Source organism: Dermacentor albipictus, chromosome 2 (assembly GCF_038994185.2).
Source record: "Dermacentor albipictus isolate Rhodes 1998 colony chromosome 2, USDA_Dalb.pri_finalv2, whole genome shotgun sequence".
NCBI classification, from domain to species: domain Eukaryota; kingdom Metazoa; phylum Arthropoda; class Arachnida; order Ixodida; family Ixodidae; genus Dermacentor; species Dermacentor albipictus.
This window is the reverse complement of record NC_091822.1, coordinates 136,381,650-136,400,525: the sequence shown is the minus strand read 5'-3', so window position 1 is coordinate 136,400,525 and position 18,876 is coordinate 136,381,650. Positions and strand designations below refer to the sequence as shown.

At 45.0% G+C, this 18,876-nt stretch overlaps 1 protein-coding gene across 1 annotated transcript in view; it reads right to left on the bottom strand.

Moving 5' to 3' along the window:
• Nos (Nitric oxide synthase) overlaps window positions 1-18,876 on the bottom strand; it is a 446,097-nt gene that overhangs the window by 47,038 nt on the left and 380,183 nt on the right. The window contains exons 14-18 of the mRNA XM_065451990.1: window positions 18,484-18,551; window positions 9,299-9,412; window positions 2,230-2,404; window positions 1,505-1,646; window positions 586-670 (exon numbers count right to left, since the gene is read on the bottom strand). Of these exons, the coding sequence (XP_065308062.1) occupies window positions 586-670; window positions 1,505-1,646; window positions 2,230-2,404; window positions 9,299-9,412; window positions 18,484-18,551 (584 nt within the window). The remainder of the gene's footprint in view (window positions 1-585; window positions 671-1,504; window positions 1,647-2,229; window positions 2,405-9,298; window positions 9,413-18,483; window positions 18,552-18,876) is intronic.

Genomic DNA, 18,876 nt, shown 5'->3' with positions numbered 1-18,876 from the left:
AATCAAATTACAAAACAATCGCAAGCCATGACAATCGAAACAAGCGCGATCGAGACCAAAGCAAGCTAACCAAACAAGCGCGAGCGAGAGTTGACGGGAGCAACGAGCGGTCGGGCGGGTCCGCATGATGCCAGTTTCCCGCGCGCACGTGACTAAATGAGTCGCTCTCATTGGTTTCCGCTGTTCGCGGCTCGCGTCTTTCATCTCCCGCTACGCGTTCGCTCTTTCAACTTTCGCTGAGCGAGTTCGCTCGCTTACGCCGCCGACGCCGCTGACTCCGACGCTAGCCGCAGGAACGGGCACCTAAAAGCTGTGCTCTAAAAAATTGAAAAAAAAGAAAGGACACCCCGTACGCTCTAGGATTATTTTCATTTGATGTTACTCATTTCATATCATCATCCCGCTGAGTCACCGACTGGTCGATATTGCGGCTTCGTTCGAAGCAAAGCCGAAACGGCAAGGATAATGGAAAACGAAAAGAACTGTTGCGTAATACGGGCCCAGTTTCTTTAAATCTAAAGAAATAATAATAACCAACATCTATGAAACAAATGTCGCGGATAAAAGGCGCATGTTCAAACTCACTTGTCGTCTTCCTTGTCCCACTGCAGAACTTTCCTGGACACCAGCCTGCTCGCGACGACTTTTCGACTGGAACCCTTTGACAGACCTGCGGCGAGCGGCGTACAATTCAGAAGCGTGCACAACAAGAATGCAAAACAAGACGCGTTCTGTTTGCCGGTAGCTGACACGGTGCGTAGTGGGCGGAGCCAACGCCTCGGTGAAGCACGCATCTCCCAGAGAGTTTCAGAATGCCAATTGGTTAGAGTTGTATCCGGGAGACAAGAGTTCCCGGTTTTTCACTCTGATCTACCGTTTCCATATTCATCTCGCGCAAATAGCCCACGCAGCCACGGCAAACTTCCTCGAGGCAGTGACGCTCGTGCGCATAACATTTCCTACTGATTGAAACTGGTTGGCTAGGTTGAACGGAGCTCCACTGAATCGATACGGAGCGCATATCGTCAAACACGGACCCTACCAAGAACGTCGCGATGAAATTAAACAAGCCTCGCGGAACATTCACATTACCGCCGCGGCGCGTGTATTGTTCGGGCCCAACGATATGCTGTAATGTGATGAAGAGGAAGCAGTGAATGCTGAACTCAATCACTATTTTTGGTGCCTTTACATTCCTTGGCGTTTCTTCTTTTTCTCTCTTGCGAGTCAATTGAGCCGGTCAATTTGTCGACCACTTCGGGCGATAGCCGTGGCACAGTGTCGAAGCGTTTCCCGTCCTATACTGCACACAAAAGGCAAAAAGCGAGTCCGGCACTCGGTGATGCTCCTATAAGTTGATTCCGCTTATAAATAAATCCGAATAGATCCTGTTAGACGTTATATAGCGTATAAGTAGCGCATGCAAACACTACATGAACTTCCTTTATATTCAACAACACGAAGGAAGGCACGAAAAAAAAAGAACAGATTATATATCACTCACCGAAGCCCAGGGGCGGGTTCTTGTCGGCGGCTTTCTGGAAAAGGCGCACTTTGTCCGGCGACCAGGCGATGTTCTCCTCCATCGAGGGTGTCATCTCAATGGGCCCGATGTCGTCGCCCACGCAGAACACATCGCACGCTTGCTGCGAGCACAAGCGCGGCGTGCATCTGTAAGCTCGAAGAACTTCACTGCCAAATACCGCCGGCATTGTGCAAGAAAGAGCCGGGACCATGCGAGAAAGACAATAGCTTTAACGGCGGTGATGGTGAAGTATTAGTTCACGAGCCATGCAGGTATTTAGTGTTTGACACACGAAGGAACTATTATCTTCGCATTCGAGGGTATTGTGTCGCCCTTGTTTAGGGATTAACAGTACGCCTCCTAGAGTTGTCGCTAACTCGGCTCACTGTCAATAAATGTGCCATGCGTAAACTGTAGCGACAGCGGAAGGCAAGACACGACTCGAGTGTAGGCGAGATGCGATACGAAAAGCTTCAACCACGATCACTCACTCGTCGAACAACGTAAGCACTTTTTTTTTTTTCAACATCGTCACTTCTACGCGCCGCCACAGTGAACGCCGTACCTGAACTGGAATACTCGGACTATTAGAAAAAGAGCCGCGGCGCAAGAATTTCTCGGGCGTGTGCGACGGCTACGGGGAAGGGTGCAGGTTTCGACACTATGAGCAATGGAAACGCGTGTGAACGGCAGCAGCAGCATACCTCGAAGACAGTCTTGGCCCACACTCGGAAGGACTGTTCCTGCCCGCGCAGTTCGTCTCCGGTGGCCAACTTGCAGATGCGCTCCCCGCCCAGGTCTCCCAGTATCTTGTCGACGTACTTGCCGTACGCGCAGAAGTTGGGGTACGCGCTGGAACCCAGTCCGAACACGGCGAACCTGCAATGCGCGTGTTCGTGCTATTGCAACTACAGTGGAACAGGCACTCGAGCTTCACGTACGCAGTGAAGTTTCGAAGCAGCCCGTTAAGCCTGCGAAGACAAATCGAAAGTGGTTTTCGGGTGGTCGCATAATAACGGAGTTTTTTGCGAACCTTCATTTAGAAACGACACTCTGACGGAAACGGCTCGTTGAATGGGCGGTGGCTTTGTCACCTACAAAAGGTCGCAACACTTTGCGAGAACATGCGCTTTCCTTCATCGTGAAGTTCCGCTGCAAGCATAAATAGAGGTCGAAAAGAAAGCGATGAAATTCATAGTCCGTACTGCATGCTTAACTATGTCTGGCTTCATGCACGTTGCGGTAGCCACTCGTCGCTTCACGTTGCACGACATTTGGGGAACGGAGAGCACAGAACGATCGAACGCAGGAAGGTCATAACCCATAGGTCTGGAATGCCGAGACTGTTTCGAGCCACTTCGGAGGGGGAAAAAAAAAGAATGAATAAACAACAACATCGACTGCGTATATGTCACCTCCGGTGCAGGAAGCATAAGTTTTGGGCCAGGAAAGAACTGCGATATATGTAAATAATAGGTAAATAGGTGCGTCTTCGCTTTTGAGAAATCAGGCAGGGGGTACCTTCGGGATAGGCGTTGCGTATGAAATGACAATTTACTGTTTCTCTAGGTATCCCCGGCATTGCGACAGAACGCGAAAAGGAGGGCTGACCACTGCACTGAGTTGTATAGACTTTGTTCCACTCCATTATGGACAAGGAGCTTGCGCAATCGCTCAAGGTGGCGCGCCTGTGTGCTTACTTCCACCTAGAGGAAAAACGGATTGCAAAAGGCCACCATCTACTTTCTCGGTAAAGGATCACTTATTTATTAAATCGAACACATTACCATCCGAAGAAAGCAAACCGACCATCCCTCCAGCATGCACCTGCTTGGCGAATCGTGACGTAACTTCCTATTGGCTCCATCTACTATCTCTCTCACTCTCTCTCTTCTATTGCTCTTTCCAGAACGTAATTACTGCCTGCTGCATAATCTACACCATTCGCCACGGAACAGTCTGCGAGCCTTCCATGATCTTGAACGCTAAGAGGCGCAGCAAGAGTGAAGCCCAAAATGCAAGAAAGACGTGCTTCCAGTGTCCCAACTTGGAAGCGCCGCTTCCAGGCTCTCCCCGGTCATTCGCTATGCTAATCTACTGAGATTAAGTTGTTAGCGTCGGGCCAAGATTGGCAAAAATACGAAGTCAAGAATGGCACCGTGAACTGCTGCTCTGCCTAGGTAGCCCCGAGCTTGGTAAGGAGCAGGCTCGTAATGAAAGCACACAAAAAAAAGTGAAGAGAAAAGGAAAACAGGAAGGCACGTGAGACTTAATAGCTGTACCGCTTCGCCTGAAAAAACCAGCGAAGCAGCACGTGATGTTGAAACGGTTTCCTTCGTATACAAAATCATTTGTTTTGTTTCGCAATTACGAGGGGAAAAAAAACGGGGATCGCCCCATGCGGAACGCGAAACAAAATTTACGGTTAATGAGCAGCGATTTACAATCCCCCTTTAATAGAGTCGAGTCTGATTTCCTTCGGGTTGAATGACAAGAAACAAACAAAGTTTACGCTTACTTAGCCGCTCACAGAATGAAGAAGAAAGAAGAAAGAATAAACACTTTCTCTCTCGCTAATGGAGGTACGACCAAGTCATTGAGTAATAGGACGGAAAGACGAGAAGGAAAGTTGAAGTTGGGCGCGAAGTGAGTTAAGAGATGTGGCTTCGTCAGGGTATCGCTTCAGTCGACAAAATTATTCGCAAGATGTATATGTTTCCTAACTTTCCGGCTGATAGTGTCTGAGAGTTCCAAGAGACGGCGATGTACTTAACGAAACGCATAAATCGTCTGCTCTTGGGGCATATATATCAAATGCGAAGGACGTTAACGTTTCACAAGCCATAAATGACAATTGAACATCGCAAACGCCAAACGCCCTCTATCGCAGACGACGGTTCAGAACAGATTTCCGCGCACTCACTGCGCGTTGCGGAACATGCATGCGAGTGACCGATAACGCTAAAACTCTACACACTGAAACATCTATCAGATAAACAAACAAACAAACAAACAAACAAACAAACAAACAGCAAAACAAAGGCCTGTAGCTTTAAGGTTCGAACGTAAAGAGCATCGTCTCTATTCTCTTGAACACTCCCGTCAGCGCTCGCTTGAGACGGAGAATCGCACGGCAGATCAATTGCGCGATACGGCGTCTAGCTTTTAAAGCGAAGGCCTATAGAAGTGCACTTGTAATATCCCGTTCAACTTAAAGCTGCATCTATTGTCAGAGTTCCCGGTGCGAGGTCCCCCCTCTCTCTCTTAGAGGCGGCGAGTTTTAAAAGTCAAGACAGGAGAAGAAGCAAGGCTCTCGAAAGTTCATTCTCCGTATAACCGAACAGTTCCGTACTCCGCGTCGCGAATACAGTGCACCACGGTAAAAAGCTGGAACGGGTGTCGGCCAATCGCGGCCCACTTGTACATGTGGTGCCTCAGTCGCCACCGTTCCACCCCCGTTCGCTGGACAGCCGCCATTATACCGAAGATGAAACAGTCGAAGCTGGCCGTTGCGCGCGAACGCATTTTGTCTAAGTTGTCTACAGAAAAAGGGGATGACTTACACAGGGGCGGACGCCGAAAAAGAAGCGAACAGTGACTGAATATTAATAGGACGGTGCACATAACGGTAAGAGTTGTTTCTTACATTTACAGAAAATAAGGAAGTATATAGTTTGTAAAGCTGAATAGCAAACTTCCAATGTTAACATCAAGCGGTAGGAAGTGGAGAGCGGTTAAATTATGTACCTAAAAAAAAAAAACTTACGCAGTGTCAGAGACACGGAAGCCTCCAGTGAAAAAGAAATAAAAGAAAACACTTCCAGGTCCATTTATGAGTGTGTGTTCGCGGCTTTCTTTTTTTGCGTTCAGTTCATGCTTCTTTATTATTACCTATAGCGCAAATTAGACCGAGTAATGTTGTTGGTTCAACTTATCAGCTCTCAGAATTTCCTGACGTCATGTTCAGCGGCGATAAACGACGGCCGACTGTTGTAGTGCACGTTGCGAATGAAGACGTCGAACTTGGCGGCATGAACACGTGATCCTGAATGTGTAACCTTGACCGACTCAGGACCTGATAGCCTGACTGCAGTCATAGGGACGAATTGCGAGAACTTTTCGTTCGGAAGTGCTCTCTGCCCTTGGCCGACCATCCTTCACAAATATGTCCAGCATGAGGAGTGGCTGGAATTTCCTCTTACGAATGATTCTATGGCGTATAAGAGGTTTTCGTGAAAGCGACCCTATAGCTCTCGGAATGCTGCACCGTTGTTGCGGGTTGAAATAAAGCTCTTTTGTTCCGGTTTTGCAGAGCGCCCATCGTGTACTCCTGCTCTGTCCGAAGCCACAGTCCATTTAACGGCGCTCCAACGAAGGCGATCTACTTATTTTTATCTTTTATTGCATCGCTACCACCGATGCTAAAAAAAAGTGTTGGCTGACATTTAGCCCTAGCTGTACAAAGCACTATCTAGGGGCGACGTTTTGGCCCAAAACTGATAAGGGTTTAAACATAAAGAGAGTGGCCATCTACCCCTCTCGAGTGAGCGACCTCTAAATTGAGCGCAAGGCAGTAAGACATCAGAAGCGGCGTTCGTTCTGTCGGGTATTCGCATTCGTGTTGATTCTCAGTTTTCTCTCCCGACGCTTTCAACTACTATACTGCACACAGGGAGGTGCCATCCTCCTTACCGCTAGCGAAATGCCACCAATAATCTTTGACTTCGCATGCAAGTGCGTAGATGTACAGTCTTGGTTAAATGTTTCCGGGCCGCAGCGTGCACGAACACGCTGACTTTGTGCTCTGTAGTGGGTCTTGTACTGGATTTTAAGAGCTATAAGCTTCTGAAGAGAGAAATGGACACTATTGCTCACCATTCGAGGCTTTCAAATGCCAAAATGAACTCAGGAGCCCCCGCCAGATGTTTGAAAGTCAACGCGTTTGCCACACGTTGTTTCCTGGAAACTTTTCACTAGCGACTGTTCGTGGGAGAGACATACTGAGATAAATTGTACGGATGTAAAGGCACCTTGTAGAGATTCGCATGACCATGCATATTGGTACCATGGAGATAGACAGTTCATTCGCACAGAAATTTAACGGAGCATTGTTGCGCTTTTTAAAGGCAACTAGGCTGGGTGCGACAACCTTTAATTGCGCGGTGAGCACTGTTGCGCATGTGAGCGCTTGCATCACTAGTTATTATTTTCCTTGTCCCGCTCTTACTTCCTTTCCTACTCTCCTCCCACTTCCCAAATGCAGGGCAGCAAACCAGGGGCAACCTGATTAACCTCCCTGACTTCCCTTTGCTCTCACTATGCATAATGTAGTGAATATTTCAACCTTTTCGGCGAATACTACCTAAGCGCCACTCCTAATGTGACAGCTAGGCGCACGCAGTCGCTATTGTTACGCTAGTAAAAAAAAACAAAAAAAAAAACGAACAAAAAACCCAGAGAATTGACATTATGCTCACCTAAGCGAAATGATATTGCAATGTAGATAATTTTGGCTCCCTGCTCCAGCGCATTCGATCATCATTATATATTGTGTCTATTGCAGGACGAAGGCCTCTCCATGCGATATCCAATTACCCCTGTGCTGCGCCAATATATTCCAACCAGCGCCCACGAATTTCTTAATTTAATAGCCCCACTTAGTCTTTTGCTATCTTCGACTGCGCTTCCCTTCTCTTGGCACCCATTCTGTAAGCCTAATTGTCCACAGGTTATCTAACCTGCGCATTACAGGACCTGCCCAGCTCCATTTTTTTCTCTGAATGTCAATTAGAATATCGGCTATACCCGTTTGCTCTCTGATCCAAACCGCTCTCTTTCTGTCTCTTAACGTTACGCCTAGCATTTTTCGTTCTATCGCTCTTTGCGCGGCCCTTAACTTGTTCTCAAGCTTTTTTGCCTGTCTCCAAGTTTCTGTGCCATATGCCGGCACCGGTAAAATGCAATGTTTGTACAGCTTCCTTTTCAATTATAATGGTAAGCTTCCAGTCAGGAGCTCACAATGTCTGTCGTATGCGCTCCAACCCATTTTTTTTCTTCTATGAATTTCCTTCTCGTGGTCAGGGTTCATGTGTATAATTGATAGGTAAACGTACTCCTTCACAGGCTCCAGAGGCTGACTGGTGGTCCTGAAGTCTTGTTCCCTTGCACGGTTATTTATAATTATCTTTGTCTTCTGCCATATTAACCTTCAACCCCACTCTTACACTCTCTCTTTTAAGGTCCTCAATCATTTGTTCTAACTCGTCTCCAGTGTTGCTGAACAGAACAATGTCATCTGCAAATCGAAGGTTGCTGAGATATTCGCCGTCGATCCGTACTCCTAAGCCTTCCCAGTTTAATAGCTTGACTACTTCTTCCAAGCTATATATTTGTCATACCCTATTCACAGCAGTCACTTTAGCGAAACAATCTTCAGTGCTATGAAGGACTCTTTGTAACGACTTCGCAGCAAGACTGCGTTAGCGCCTTCCGTCTCAAAGCCGATACGACCCTGTTACACGATTCGTAACACCTTGTAGCAATGAGGCAGATCAAGCCGCGTCCAGAATTATTTAAGCACGATAAAAAGCGTGTGGGACCACTATAAAATCATGGTGTTCCGATGACATACTTGCATTGCCAACTGATGGAATAAATATAGAGGGAACAAATAATCTCAACATATAGTATCAGTAATTTTGTAATGTATTTTGAGAGACCGGATATCTACCACATGAAACCTTTCGCTGCGCTCAATTATAACTTTGGACGTTTTCAGCTTTCATCTACAGTGATATCTGTTAACTCTGTTCCAGGTTTGCCCTTCAACATGACTGCGAATTCAAGAACAGGGGACAGCTACTAGCTTGGATGAACCGTTAGCCTACTGCATGCGACATGGTCATATCATACGAAGTCAACAAACAGTGACACCAAGGACAACATAGGGGAAATTACTTGTGCTTAATAAATGAAATAAAGAATCGGTAAATTAAGGGAAATTAAAGTGGATGAAAAAAAAAAAAAACTTGCCGCAGGTGGGAACCGAACCCACAACCTTCGCATTTCGCGTGCGATGCTCTACCGATTGAGCTACCGATGCGCCGTTTCCCCATCCACTTTTTCAGGTATTTATGTGTCCTAGTAGAACCCTGGGAGTGTCAGCCAGCGCCACCACTCACAGGCCTTGGTGGTGGACGTGGACCACCCATTAATTTATCGTTTCTTTATTTCATTTATTAAGCACAATTTCCCCTATGTTGTCCTTGGTGTCAGTGTTTGTTGGCTTCGTATGATATGACTAATAAAAATCGGGCCCCTCGGTTAACCCCCTTTCTTCTCGTTTGTGCGACATGGTTGTGTTTTGATGTCCCACAGATTTAGTGCTTTCTTTAACTTGCTCAAATATTATTTTGCAGACTTTAGTCAATAAGTGCTCTTCATCAAGAAGAATACAAATGCCCTGGGGTCTCCCACAAAGCCTAGGTTGTTCGATCCGCATTCTGTCAAGTGAATACCACGAGGTCACGGTACCTTTGCTGCTGAGAGCTCCTCAGTACATTGTCATCGATGTGCTATAAGGTGTGGGTTGTGTATAAGAGAACTCAGTTTATTTTTACCAAATGAAATGAAATATAGCGGAACAGCGCTTGTGCTCCAATCTTACGGTCCCCATTATGCGCCGTCAACTCTTCACGAACGTCCCACGGGGCAAGTTAAGGTTAATTTTCAACATTGGCATGTACAGAAGAAGTTGTACAGACTGAAACTCACCTGACGTTGCTGAGGGGTCCAAGGTCCGACGCCTCGTGGGGTGGCGGCGGAGAACCGACGTCATTCTCGGAGGCATTGACGCTGTTTTTCCGCACGAAGGACATTGACGTCGTCCTGGGTTGGCAGCACAAAGTCAGGTAGCGCCGCTTCACACCAGCCGTCTCTCTCTCTCTCTCTCTCTCTCTCTCTCTCTATCATTTTTTCTGCCTCCCGCCTTCCAATGCGGCTCCTCGTGATCTGAACAATAACCCTCAATAGGTTGTGCCCAAATTCACGGCTACCCTCGAGTAACAAAAACGGATCTCGAAGGCTAAGCTTTCTTTTTTCTGGCTGCATGCGCCAAAAGCGATTGCAGGAACCGGAAACACGTCATGACCGCCATATTTTGGACACCACCTATTCCAATGGTTATTCGGAATGGCAGCTGAGCGAGTTGGTATACATTTATGGCGAGAAAAGCAGCGCCAAAGTTAGTACACGGACATATGAAGAGACAAAAGCACGCAAGCGTTAACCATGGATTGATTTATTGAAGAAATTCAAAGGCGTAGAAAACATGCAAGAGATAGGTGCTCATGAAGGGGGGGGGGGGGGGTGAAAGCTAATCCTCAGATAGATAGCCTACACAGCCCCATCACAAAACACTGTCATAGAAGAACAATTAGTCATCATGTAGGGCTGCAGAAGCTTGGCTACACATGCATCACCCAAATGGCAGATGTGCCTTGCTTCTAGGGGCAATCTAAGGTCCTCCTTCAATAAATACATTGATAACCATGATTGTCAGCCCTTGTGTCATTCAGTCTTTTCTTGAGTCCATGTCCTAGCTTTCGCGGTGCTTTTCCCCCAGTGTCTCAGTGTCTCCGGGTTCTAACTCACTGTAGAAAAGCGAGAATAAAGGTGTAGTGGACTCACGAGCTTGAATATTAGTAAAGAAAAAAAAAAGGCAAATGAGCCTGCATATACTGTATGTAGGATATTATTTGAGCGGAATGTTGTTTTTAATTATGCGACAAGATACTCGGTTTTTTTATGTCAATATGGTGTTTGACAAGTGCGCTTTTGAACTTTACTCGACAGATCCCTATAGAAAAAAAAAATCAAATGCCTGTTAACTGCCATATTCAGTAATCCGATAGGAAACATATGGAATCTTATAAAACAGTCCATTTTTCCCGTATGTTATATGAAGTTATTGCATACAGGAGTTATGGCAATATGTTCTTTTTTTTTTCAGTAGGGTAGTATGAACAGCCATAAATGAAAGGTGTTGGCCCTCTCTTGAGTGTAGGAGTGTAGGACTCAGGAGTGTAGGACCAAAGGCGGTCACCATGAGTGAAGAATAATATCGAAATCGCACTTCTGAACCACGCTGATTCCTCTAGCGTCATTCATGCCACAGCAACTGATATTTACGAAAAGTGTATTTTTTTAACAAGCTGCCGAAACCTGTCCGCAGTCTTTCTCAGCATATACACATTGTATAATATATTCGCATATGATGATGAGTAAAATTATAACAGGCGTGCATGTTTTTCGAGTCAGAAAAAAAACATAGGTTATATGACGAACGGCACAGATTACAGGTACACAATCAGCGCTGCACGTACATAGGCCGTATATTATGGGGTCGTTTCTCTCCTAGACCATTCGCACAATAAGCAAAATCAATCAATCAATCAATCAATCAATCAATCAATCAATCAATCAATCAATCAATCAATCAATCAATCAATCAATCAATCAATCAATCAATCAATCAATCAATCAATCAATCAATCAATCAATCAATTAATTAGTTAATTGCATAATTAATTAATTAATTAATTAATTAATTAATTAATACTTATTTAATCACACATTTTCTTGCACGGTACCTTTAATATGGCTATAAAGCTTAAGAGGAAGCTTTAGCTCGGGCCCAACTCCAATGCCGTCTATTGAAATACACGTAAAGTGCAAAGATGCCTTTCTGAGATAAACGCTGGGCCGATTTTACTAAAACATGTTGCATTTTTGAGAAAAAGTTAAATGCTAGTGCCTGTTTAATCGAATTTTTGATTTAGGGTTTGAGCTGTATCACGCTTGTTGTTTTAAATTGTAAGCTTAAAAAATAATGGAAGCGAAGTGTTTACAAGTTTGTCCTTTTGCATTAAAAACAGATATCACCATTCTGTAAACTGGTATGGTTAGAACATCTAAAGCAGACGAATTTGATACATAATTTTACAGCTTACGTGAATCTGTTACAACGTTCGCAGGGGTATCGCAAAAGTCATACTCACATAAGAACAGTATATTGCAGAGCGGTGTAAAATATATCGATTTTGACAGTTTTAGATGTACTATTATATGTAATTTAAAGAATTGTGATATCGTTTTTATTGCTGATTCACAGAGTTGTAAACTTAATAGTTTCGTTTCCTGATAATTTGTAATTTCTGACAATTTTTAGTAAAATATCGAAAGCCTAAATAAACAATGCGCTTCCACAGGCACTAGATCTTAATTTTACCTTTTAAATACAACAAACCTCACCAAACTTGGCGCAGTGGTTGACGAGAAAAGCAATTTCTCCTTTCCCATGTATTTGGATAAGAGACCCCGCGCTAGAGCTTCCTCCTAAGGCATGCTAATGATGATTCGAACAACTGCCGAGTGCCCTGTGCTGGTCTTGGCAATGACACCATGGATTGAAAGGGATCGCAAAAGATCGTGACTAACTGTCGCGTATTGCAACCATTTCCCTCAAACGAATGCATGAACTAGTTCATTACAAACTTTGAATAAAGTAAGAAATCTTTTGACAATAAGGCCTGCTAGCGTTATTTTATCAAAGTACATGTAAGTAACATTAACGGCGCGGTACAATATACAACATGGCAGATAATAATAATAATACTATTACTACTACTAATAATAATACCGTGTGCAGTGGCCCCGAGCTGCCAAGAAATGACTCTAGCTCATGGTCACCAGAAAATTCCGACTTCGATTTTAAAAGGAAAGCAACCGTAACAATAAAAAAAGGAACGTTGTTTCGATCGCAGTAATTGGGTCAGACAACAAGAAGAGAAGGTCCTACAGGACTTACAGTCACCAATATCTCCTGAAACACACGAATAATAATAATAATAATAATAATAATAATAATAATAATAATAATAATAATAATAATAATAATAAAGTGCACCAAACTTACTGTGAAGCGAGGATTAGGAAGAGGTGTAACAGCCTCGTTGCGGAAATTTTCTGACGTGGCGCAGAAACACGAGATGTGCGACTATAATGCGTTACTCTAGAAGGCACCGATTGAGGAGCTAGTTTGCATGCATGTAAAACAAGTGCTGCCCTAAAGGCTGGGATGAGCTAACCCCGTGTTATTCCGCAAGCGCTGTGTATTAATCACATCGCTCGAGCTACGACACACATTTCCCTTCTGGTAACTATTGTGAAATATTTAGTTCTTTTTTTTTTCTGAGTGGATATTTAAGTGTCGAGATCGCTGAAAATAAAGTTATACAGATGAGCAACCAGTCGAAATGCCGCGTGAAATATTTCATAAGGCCGCACAACGTAGAGTTGTCGCCACACATGGCCACGGAAAACTTTGTATCTCATTTACTTCCATCTTTTGTTGCGGCAGATGGGAGGGGGGTCGCAGAGTATGGCTGGGTTCAAGACATTGCGAGTGAGAACTCGACTTTGTCGTGGCTACCTTTGGCAAGCGTAACGGTTCTCAAGTAAGCTGCACTCAGCCGCCTGTCAACGGCTGTGCGCGTTGCTTTCACAGCTTGCTCGCCGCGTTTCTATAACGCCATTCCCGCAACGAGCACATGTGCTTTATAGGCTGCCAGAACATTGCACGTGGTGGTACGCGGCGCATTGTACGCGGCGCATACGCCTAGAAAAGTGCAAGCCTTTGCTTATCCCGTTCCGATCAGTTAGTCGGCACTGACATTTCTCGAATAGCGGTGTCTGCTCCGTACAGTTATGCTGTTATACTGGAGTCGTCAATACATCGCGCCAAGCATTTAGCGGAGAAATCACGCGAGCAGTATCTGACGTCATCGACAAAAACTGATCGGCACTGATAAGAAGGCTTATCGGTTAACTTCTACAGTGCTAGCACTACGGATGCGCGACAGCTGTGCACTCCACAGAACTTACATGGATACCGCGTAAGCCCACGCGCCTGTTCCCGTTTGCCCGCTTTCTTGCCGCAAAAGGCCGTCGGCAGGTATCGGGCCAGGGCGCGTAATCTTGGTATTACGCGGTAAGTGAAAGGCCTGTGCGATGCACGTCTGTCGAGCGCATACATATGAGTGTGGTTACTCGTGCTCTACGTATACACTATACACAAACAAGGAGGAGGGTGACTAAATGTTCTACTCAGAGTGAACGAGTGAGTGAGTGAGTCGGTGAGTGAAAGTACAGACGGTGCACCACAGCAAACACATCACGAATAACAGTGAGAGAGAGAAAGAGATAGTCTGTGAAAGAGAGAAAAGGAAGAAGAAGGAGGAGAGGACGTACAGGAAATCAAAGACGTCGATCCTTACCTAACGTAAGATCTGAAACAAAACAGACACACCATCAAGGTCAACTACAAAAGAAAACAACACACTCGGCTAAGAAGTTACAAAAATAATAATAAAATGGGCTTATCGTAGAGGTAAGTGAACGATTGGAGCGGGCATCGCGTGCAGTGCTTGCGGGAATTCGCGCATGCGCAAGAAGAGACGAAAAGGAGGACGCAGGCAGAGTGCGTGGTAGCATTGCGTGCTGACTTCATGCACCATACGTTGCACCGACAACATGCGCTCAAACGTGCTCTTGAGAAAGGCAGTAAATTAGTATGACAGGTTGATACAGGCTCGAGAAACATGGGCCCAGATATCGTGAGGATCTTTTCTTATCCATTCTTATCGCGTTTCGTCATCTACTCGTACGTGGCGGAGCCATCGTTATCGTTGGAATCTCTTATTGGTACCTTGGGGAGGAAAAAAAAAAGAGAGAATGGAAGGAAAATAATGCTTACAAAATTTGGAATCACGTATAGTATTACATAGGCATCGCCTATTCATTCTGGTGTTAATCCTGGTTTCAGGCTGTTTTATAGGAGGTAGCTAATACTCGCTAAATGTCGTCACAGTGTCTGTGCCACAAGTTGATGCTCACGAAAGTTCACTGCCACAAATTTCAGAGTGAGCATGCCATGTAACATCGTTCTGGCTTGATCTCACGAGTACAGAATGTGGTCATGACGTGTCGTGGCTAAAAAATGGTGTTTGGTATGAATATCATACAAGGTGTTTTTTTTTTATGCGAAGCATACTAGCCGCACAACCACGCTCTTCCTTGCTGCGCCGCGCGCGGCCGCGTAGCTACCATATGACGTCGTAACAGCTGCAAAAGCGGAGGCTCAACTCGTGCGCTCACTTGCGGCCACGTAGCTACATAGCCGGGTCTTAGCTCGTGTGCTCGCCTGCATGAGTTGTTTCTTCGTCTCGCCGAACCAAATATAGCCAAGCAACAGCAGTTCACCAGGCTAAACAGTGGTTCAACAACTAAAATAAAGGCTAGCATGCTTCGCATCCTGGGCTTAACCTTAGCTAAGCCACAGCCATTTTTTTAGGGTATGGAGATTTTTTTATAAAAACGTAATAAGAGCAGCGAACGTGGCTGGCGTCTTTGGAGACGAGTTCCGAGGCGAGGCGGACCTACTTTGCAGCTAATAACGTGAGCCTCAGAATATTCATTAACACAAATTCAATAAATACCTTCTTTATTAGTGCCTTGGGGGTGGTTGTCCAAATGGCAAATTTTGAGTCAAGTAACATTTTAATGCACGCCAGTTTTTTTCTTTTATCTTGAAAATAAGACCTAATTCGATATATATATCTTCAAGTTCGCAAGGTCAATCCAGGCAATACCGAGTCTGAGCGCGTCCGCGTCCCGCTGCGGATCAGACGGCAACGCCCCGTAAAAAAAGTGTGGGGCGAAGTTTGAACGATAGCATGACGCGGCAAAAGCTGACCCGACACACAGCCGCACATGCTTGACAGGCAGAACATGTCGTAACAGACTGCTTGTTGGCCTAGTTGGTGCTCGCTAAAAGACACGTTTTTTGCCGCAATTGAACACTCACGAAAGGAAGACACATAAAGACAACACGGGCGGCCGTGTTGTCTTTACGTGTTTTCCTTTTGTGAGTGTTCAATTGCGGCAAAAAACGTGTCTTTTAGAACATGTCGTATCGGAAGGTGGCGCGACCGGCCGACACGTTGTGTTTCAAACTCCCTCGTCACGGGGCATTTCGGTCTGATATAATGATGGCAGGGCTGCCTTTTGCGTGCTCCCGTGGGGCTCGGTTTCGATGTTACCTGGATTCACCGTTGAGATTCGATGATACGTATCTCGACTTAGATGCTACATTAAAGATTTCTAAACGCGAGAGTGCATTAAAACGTGACTGCCTTCAAATTCGCCATTCGAACAACCGCCTCTAAGGCACTGATAAAAAGTTAATTCATGAATCTTTGTTAATTAGTCTTCTGAAGCTTACGTCATTAGCGGCCTAGTATGTACATGTCGCCTAGGAAGTCACTATCGACAACAACAAAAAAAGGAAAACCACTACGTTCACTGCGCTTACAGCTTTCTTTTTTTTTTTGAAGAAGATAACTGCATTGTTTAAAGAAAAAAAAACACCCTGTGTATGTATCATACTGGCATATAGCATATAGTTAAACCTTTTCGATTGTGATTTCAATGAATACTAGTTGAAAGCTGAAAAATCATGTGAAGCTGCAAGAAGTTGCAACGCGGCGGTTACACCGGGGAAAGAAGTAGCCGTAAAGTGTCCAAACTCGGTGTGAGCACCATCTGTTCATTGCACTTATCTTGGAAATCTACAGGCTCTGTGCTCATCCTCATCATCAATCAACTTATTTTCGAGCATAACTTTCTGCCGGCTGAGTGCGTTTACAGCATTGATCTATAGCAATCAATGAGGCCAAAACAAATTATCCTATTTCTACATTGTTCATTTAGGATAACTATTTAGCTCTACATCACAATGTGAGACGCTTGGCACGGTCGAGAGCTATGCCTACCACGATGACTGAAGCAGCACTGAACATTGAACACTTAGGAATACTGTTTTCTGAGGCGTAGAGTTTTAGTAATCATTAAGAAATCCAGAATGCAAGCAAAACTCCCGGGCATTTTTTTTTCTTTTTGCGAGTGGTTAGTGCGCCTACCACGGACGTAAAAGTCAGTGAAGACTAAAGCCTTTTTTTTTTCTTTACTTAAAGACGCGCATATTCAGGCACTAGTAGAGCTAGTACAAAGCATGGTGTTAGTGTAAGGGTCTATGGTGAGAAAACTTCGCAGCAATGTGGGTAACCGCCCTCAGCTGTTTTTGTGGCAGGTTTGGTTGTAATCCGTTCTTCACATCGAAAGCGGGCCCCCGCCACTGTAAATACGCGCAGAACAAGTTCTGCAACAGTTGGATCAGCCATTCATCGGCAGTCAGTGGTGAATGAGCGGAGCATGTTACCTAACTAGTGCTGACGCGGTGGGGCAGGGTGTACGACAAAAAAAAAAGAAGACGTTGTTTGAGGACAACGCCGGCTAACTGTGCGCGGTGACAGTTCCCTAAGGGACACGTTGAAACCCGCGTGTTGTGTTCGTCACATGAAAACTAGCAAATTTAGGTCTTTGTGGCAAGTTAACGATTTGCAAGCCGATTATCTAAACGGTGAAGTCTTTGCGCCCATCCACGACGGAGCTCGATTCATCTGCATGCTACGATGACACTAGCGCAATCGCACTCGCAGTTTGACATCTTAATGAGAACTGGAGCCTTAATTGCTAAAATGAAAAGCAGTTTCATACGATTACATCTATGATGAAACCTCGAACGCTTCAAAAAAAAAAATGAAGCCATTTAGTTCTCTGCTCTCTGACCCTGGTACTTCGATGTCACGATTACTTTATTTTGTCGTCTTTTATTTACATTTGCGTAATTTGAACGCTGTTGAATCCGAATGACGTAAACAGAGAGACAGTTGGCATTCTTCTTATGCAGGGCATCGAGGCCACCACCTCGATTACCTAAATATTAGTGAGACACGCTACGACGGGTCTGACAATGAAACGTTTGGCAAATGGTAGTATTTTGCCCCGATTGTGCAAATTTGCTGCTTTGAGAAGCACGCAAAGATTTCCCAGAATATTATTGTGCCGTCGAATGCAGTTTCCCCGCTGACAAATTTCTGAATTATAAAAATGTTTTACCGATGAGCTTGTTTCAAGGTGCCCGAACAGTATCTCAACTAATTTCACTAGGTTACGAACGGTTAGTTGCAAGTAAGTTCGCAAGCGCCGCATATATGTTCCTCGAAGCAGTGCTAGCCGTACTGTTTCGTAGTAGCATAATAGACGCGTTCGGAAAGGCATACAAATAAAATTTTAGAAATAAGAAGAAATGCGCGAGTGTTGGTAATATATGGTCCCATGGGGCCAATGTTCTTTTCATCTTATCCCGGCCTCTTGCTACTCTGAAATGCGGGCCTGAAAAATTCGACGACTAATAGAGCTACGCAGGCGCGCAGTAGCATGTAGGCCCAAATTCTTCATGCAAATCGTCGAAAAATGCTAATAAACTCCCAGAAGGAGAGAACAGCCAGCGACGTCCCGCGATATTAATCGCTCAAGCTCAAGCCACGCGCAGCGATGCACCAAGAAAAACAATAATAATAAAGAAAGAAATGACATCACTGAGTTATGAGAAAAGAGCAAGTAATAAATCGTGCTTCTGGCATTGCGAAAGTGTCTCCGAGTGGTATTCATATTTGCTTCGCTTCTCATTTTTTTACACGCTGCTTCTTAAAACATTCATGACGTCTAGGAAGAGTGCCTCGGCATGAAGCACACAGCAGAAGGCAGCTACATTTTCATTTTTTCGCTCGAGAGTCAAGTAAGCAAGAGCCATCGAAAGAAAAGAAAAATATAGAAAAGCCGACTGTTCCGTTCACAACTCAAGAAGGAACCGGAAATAGAGAATAGGAGAAAATGTACAGAGAAGCGAACAGGATGAAGCGAGAAAGACGAGTATATAGAAGAAGCAGTAGAAGAAGAAAAAGGGCGAACGATGCCATGACATTGGGAGTACAAACCTCGGAGTTGTACCCTCCGGTCCGAAGGGGCTGCAGCTCTTCATGACTTGTAGGTTTCGAGCGAAGACCTGTTTGAAAGACATGGGGGAGAGGGGCACGAGGAAATAACGAGAAGAAGAAGGAAAAAAAAAAGCTATAGGTGACTAAAAAAACGTTTTGCATTTGTTGTCTGTACGAAAGATCCTCGAAAAGATATAGTAGAGTGGGGTGGGAGGGGGACCACGGTAATCTTACGAGCGATAAGCAAAAGAAAAACAATATAAATAACAAAAATTGACACTACTAACGTGCACAAAGCCTTACAAGAAGAGACAATGAAGATCGCGCTCCGCAGTGCCCGAGGGTCAGTTTGACGACGAGAGAGGGAAGGAAGGTCAGAGAGGCCATTGTCAA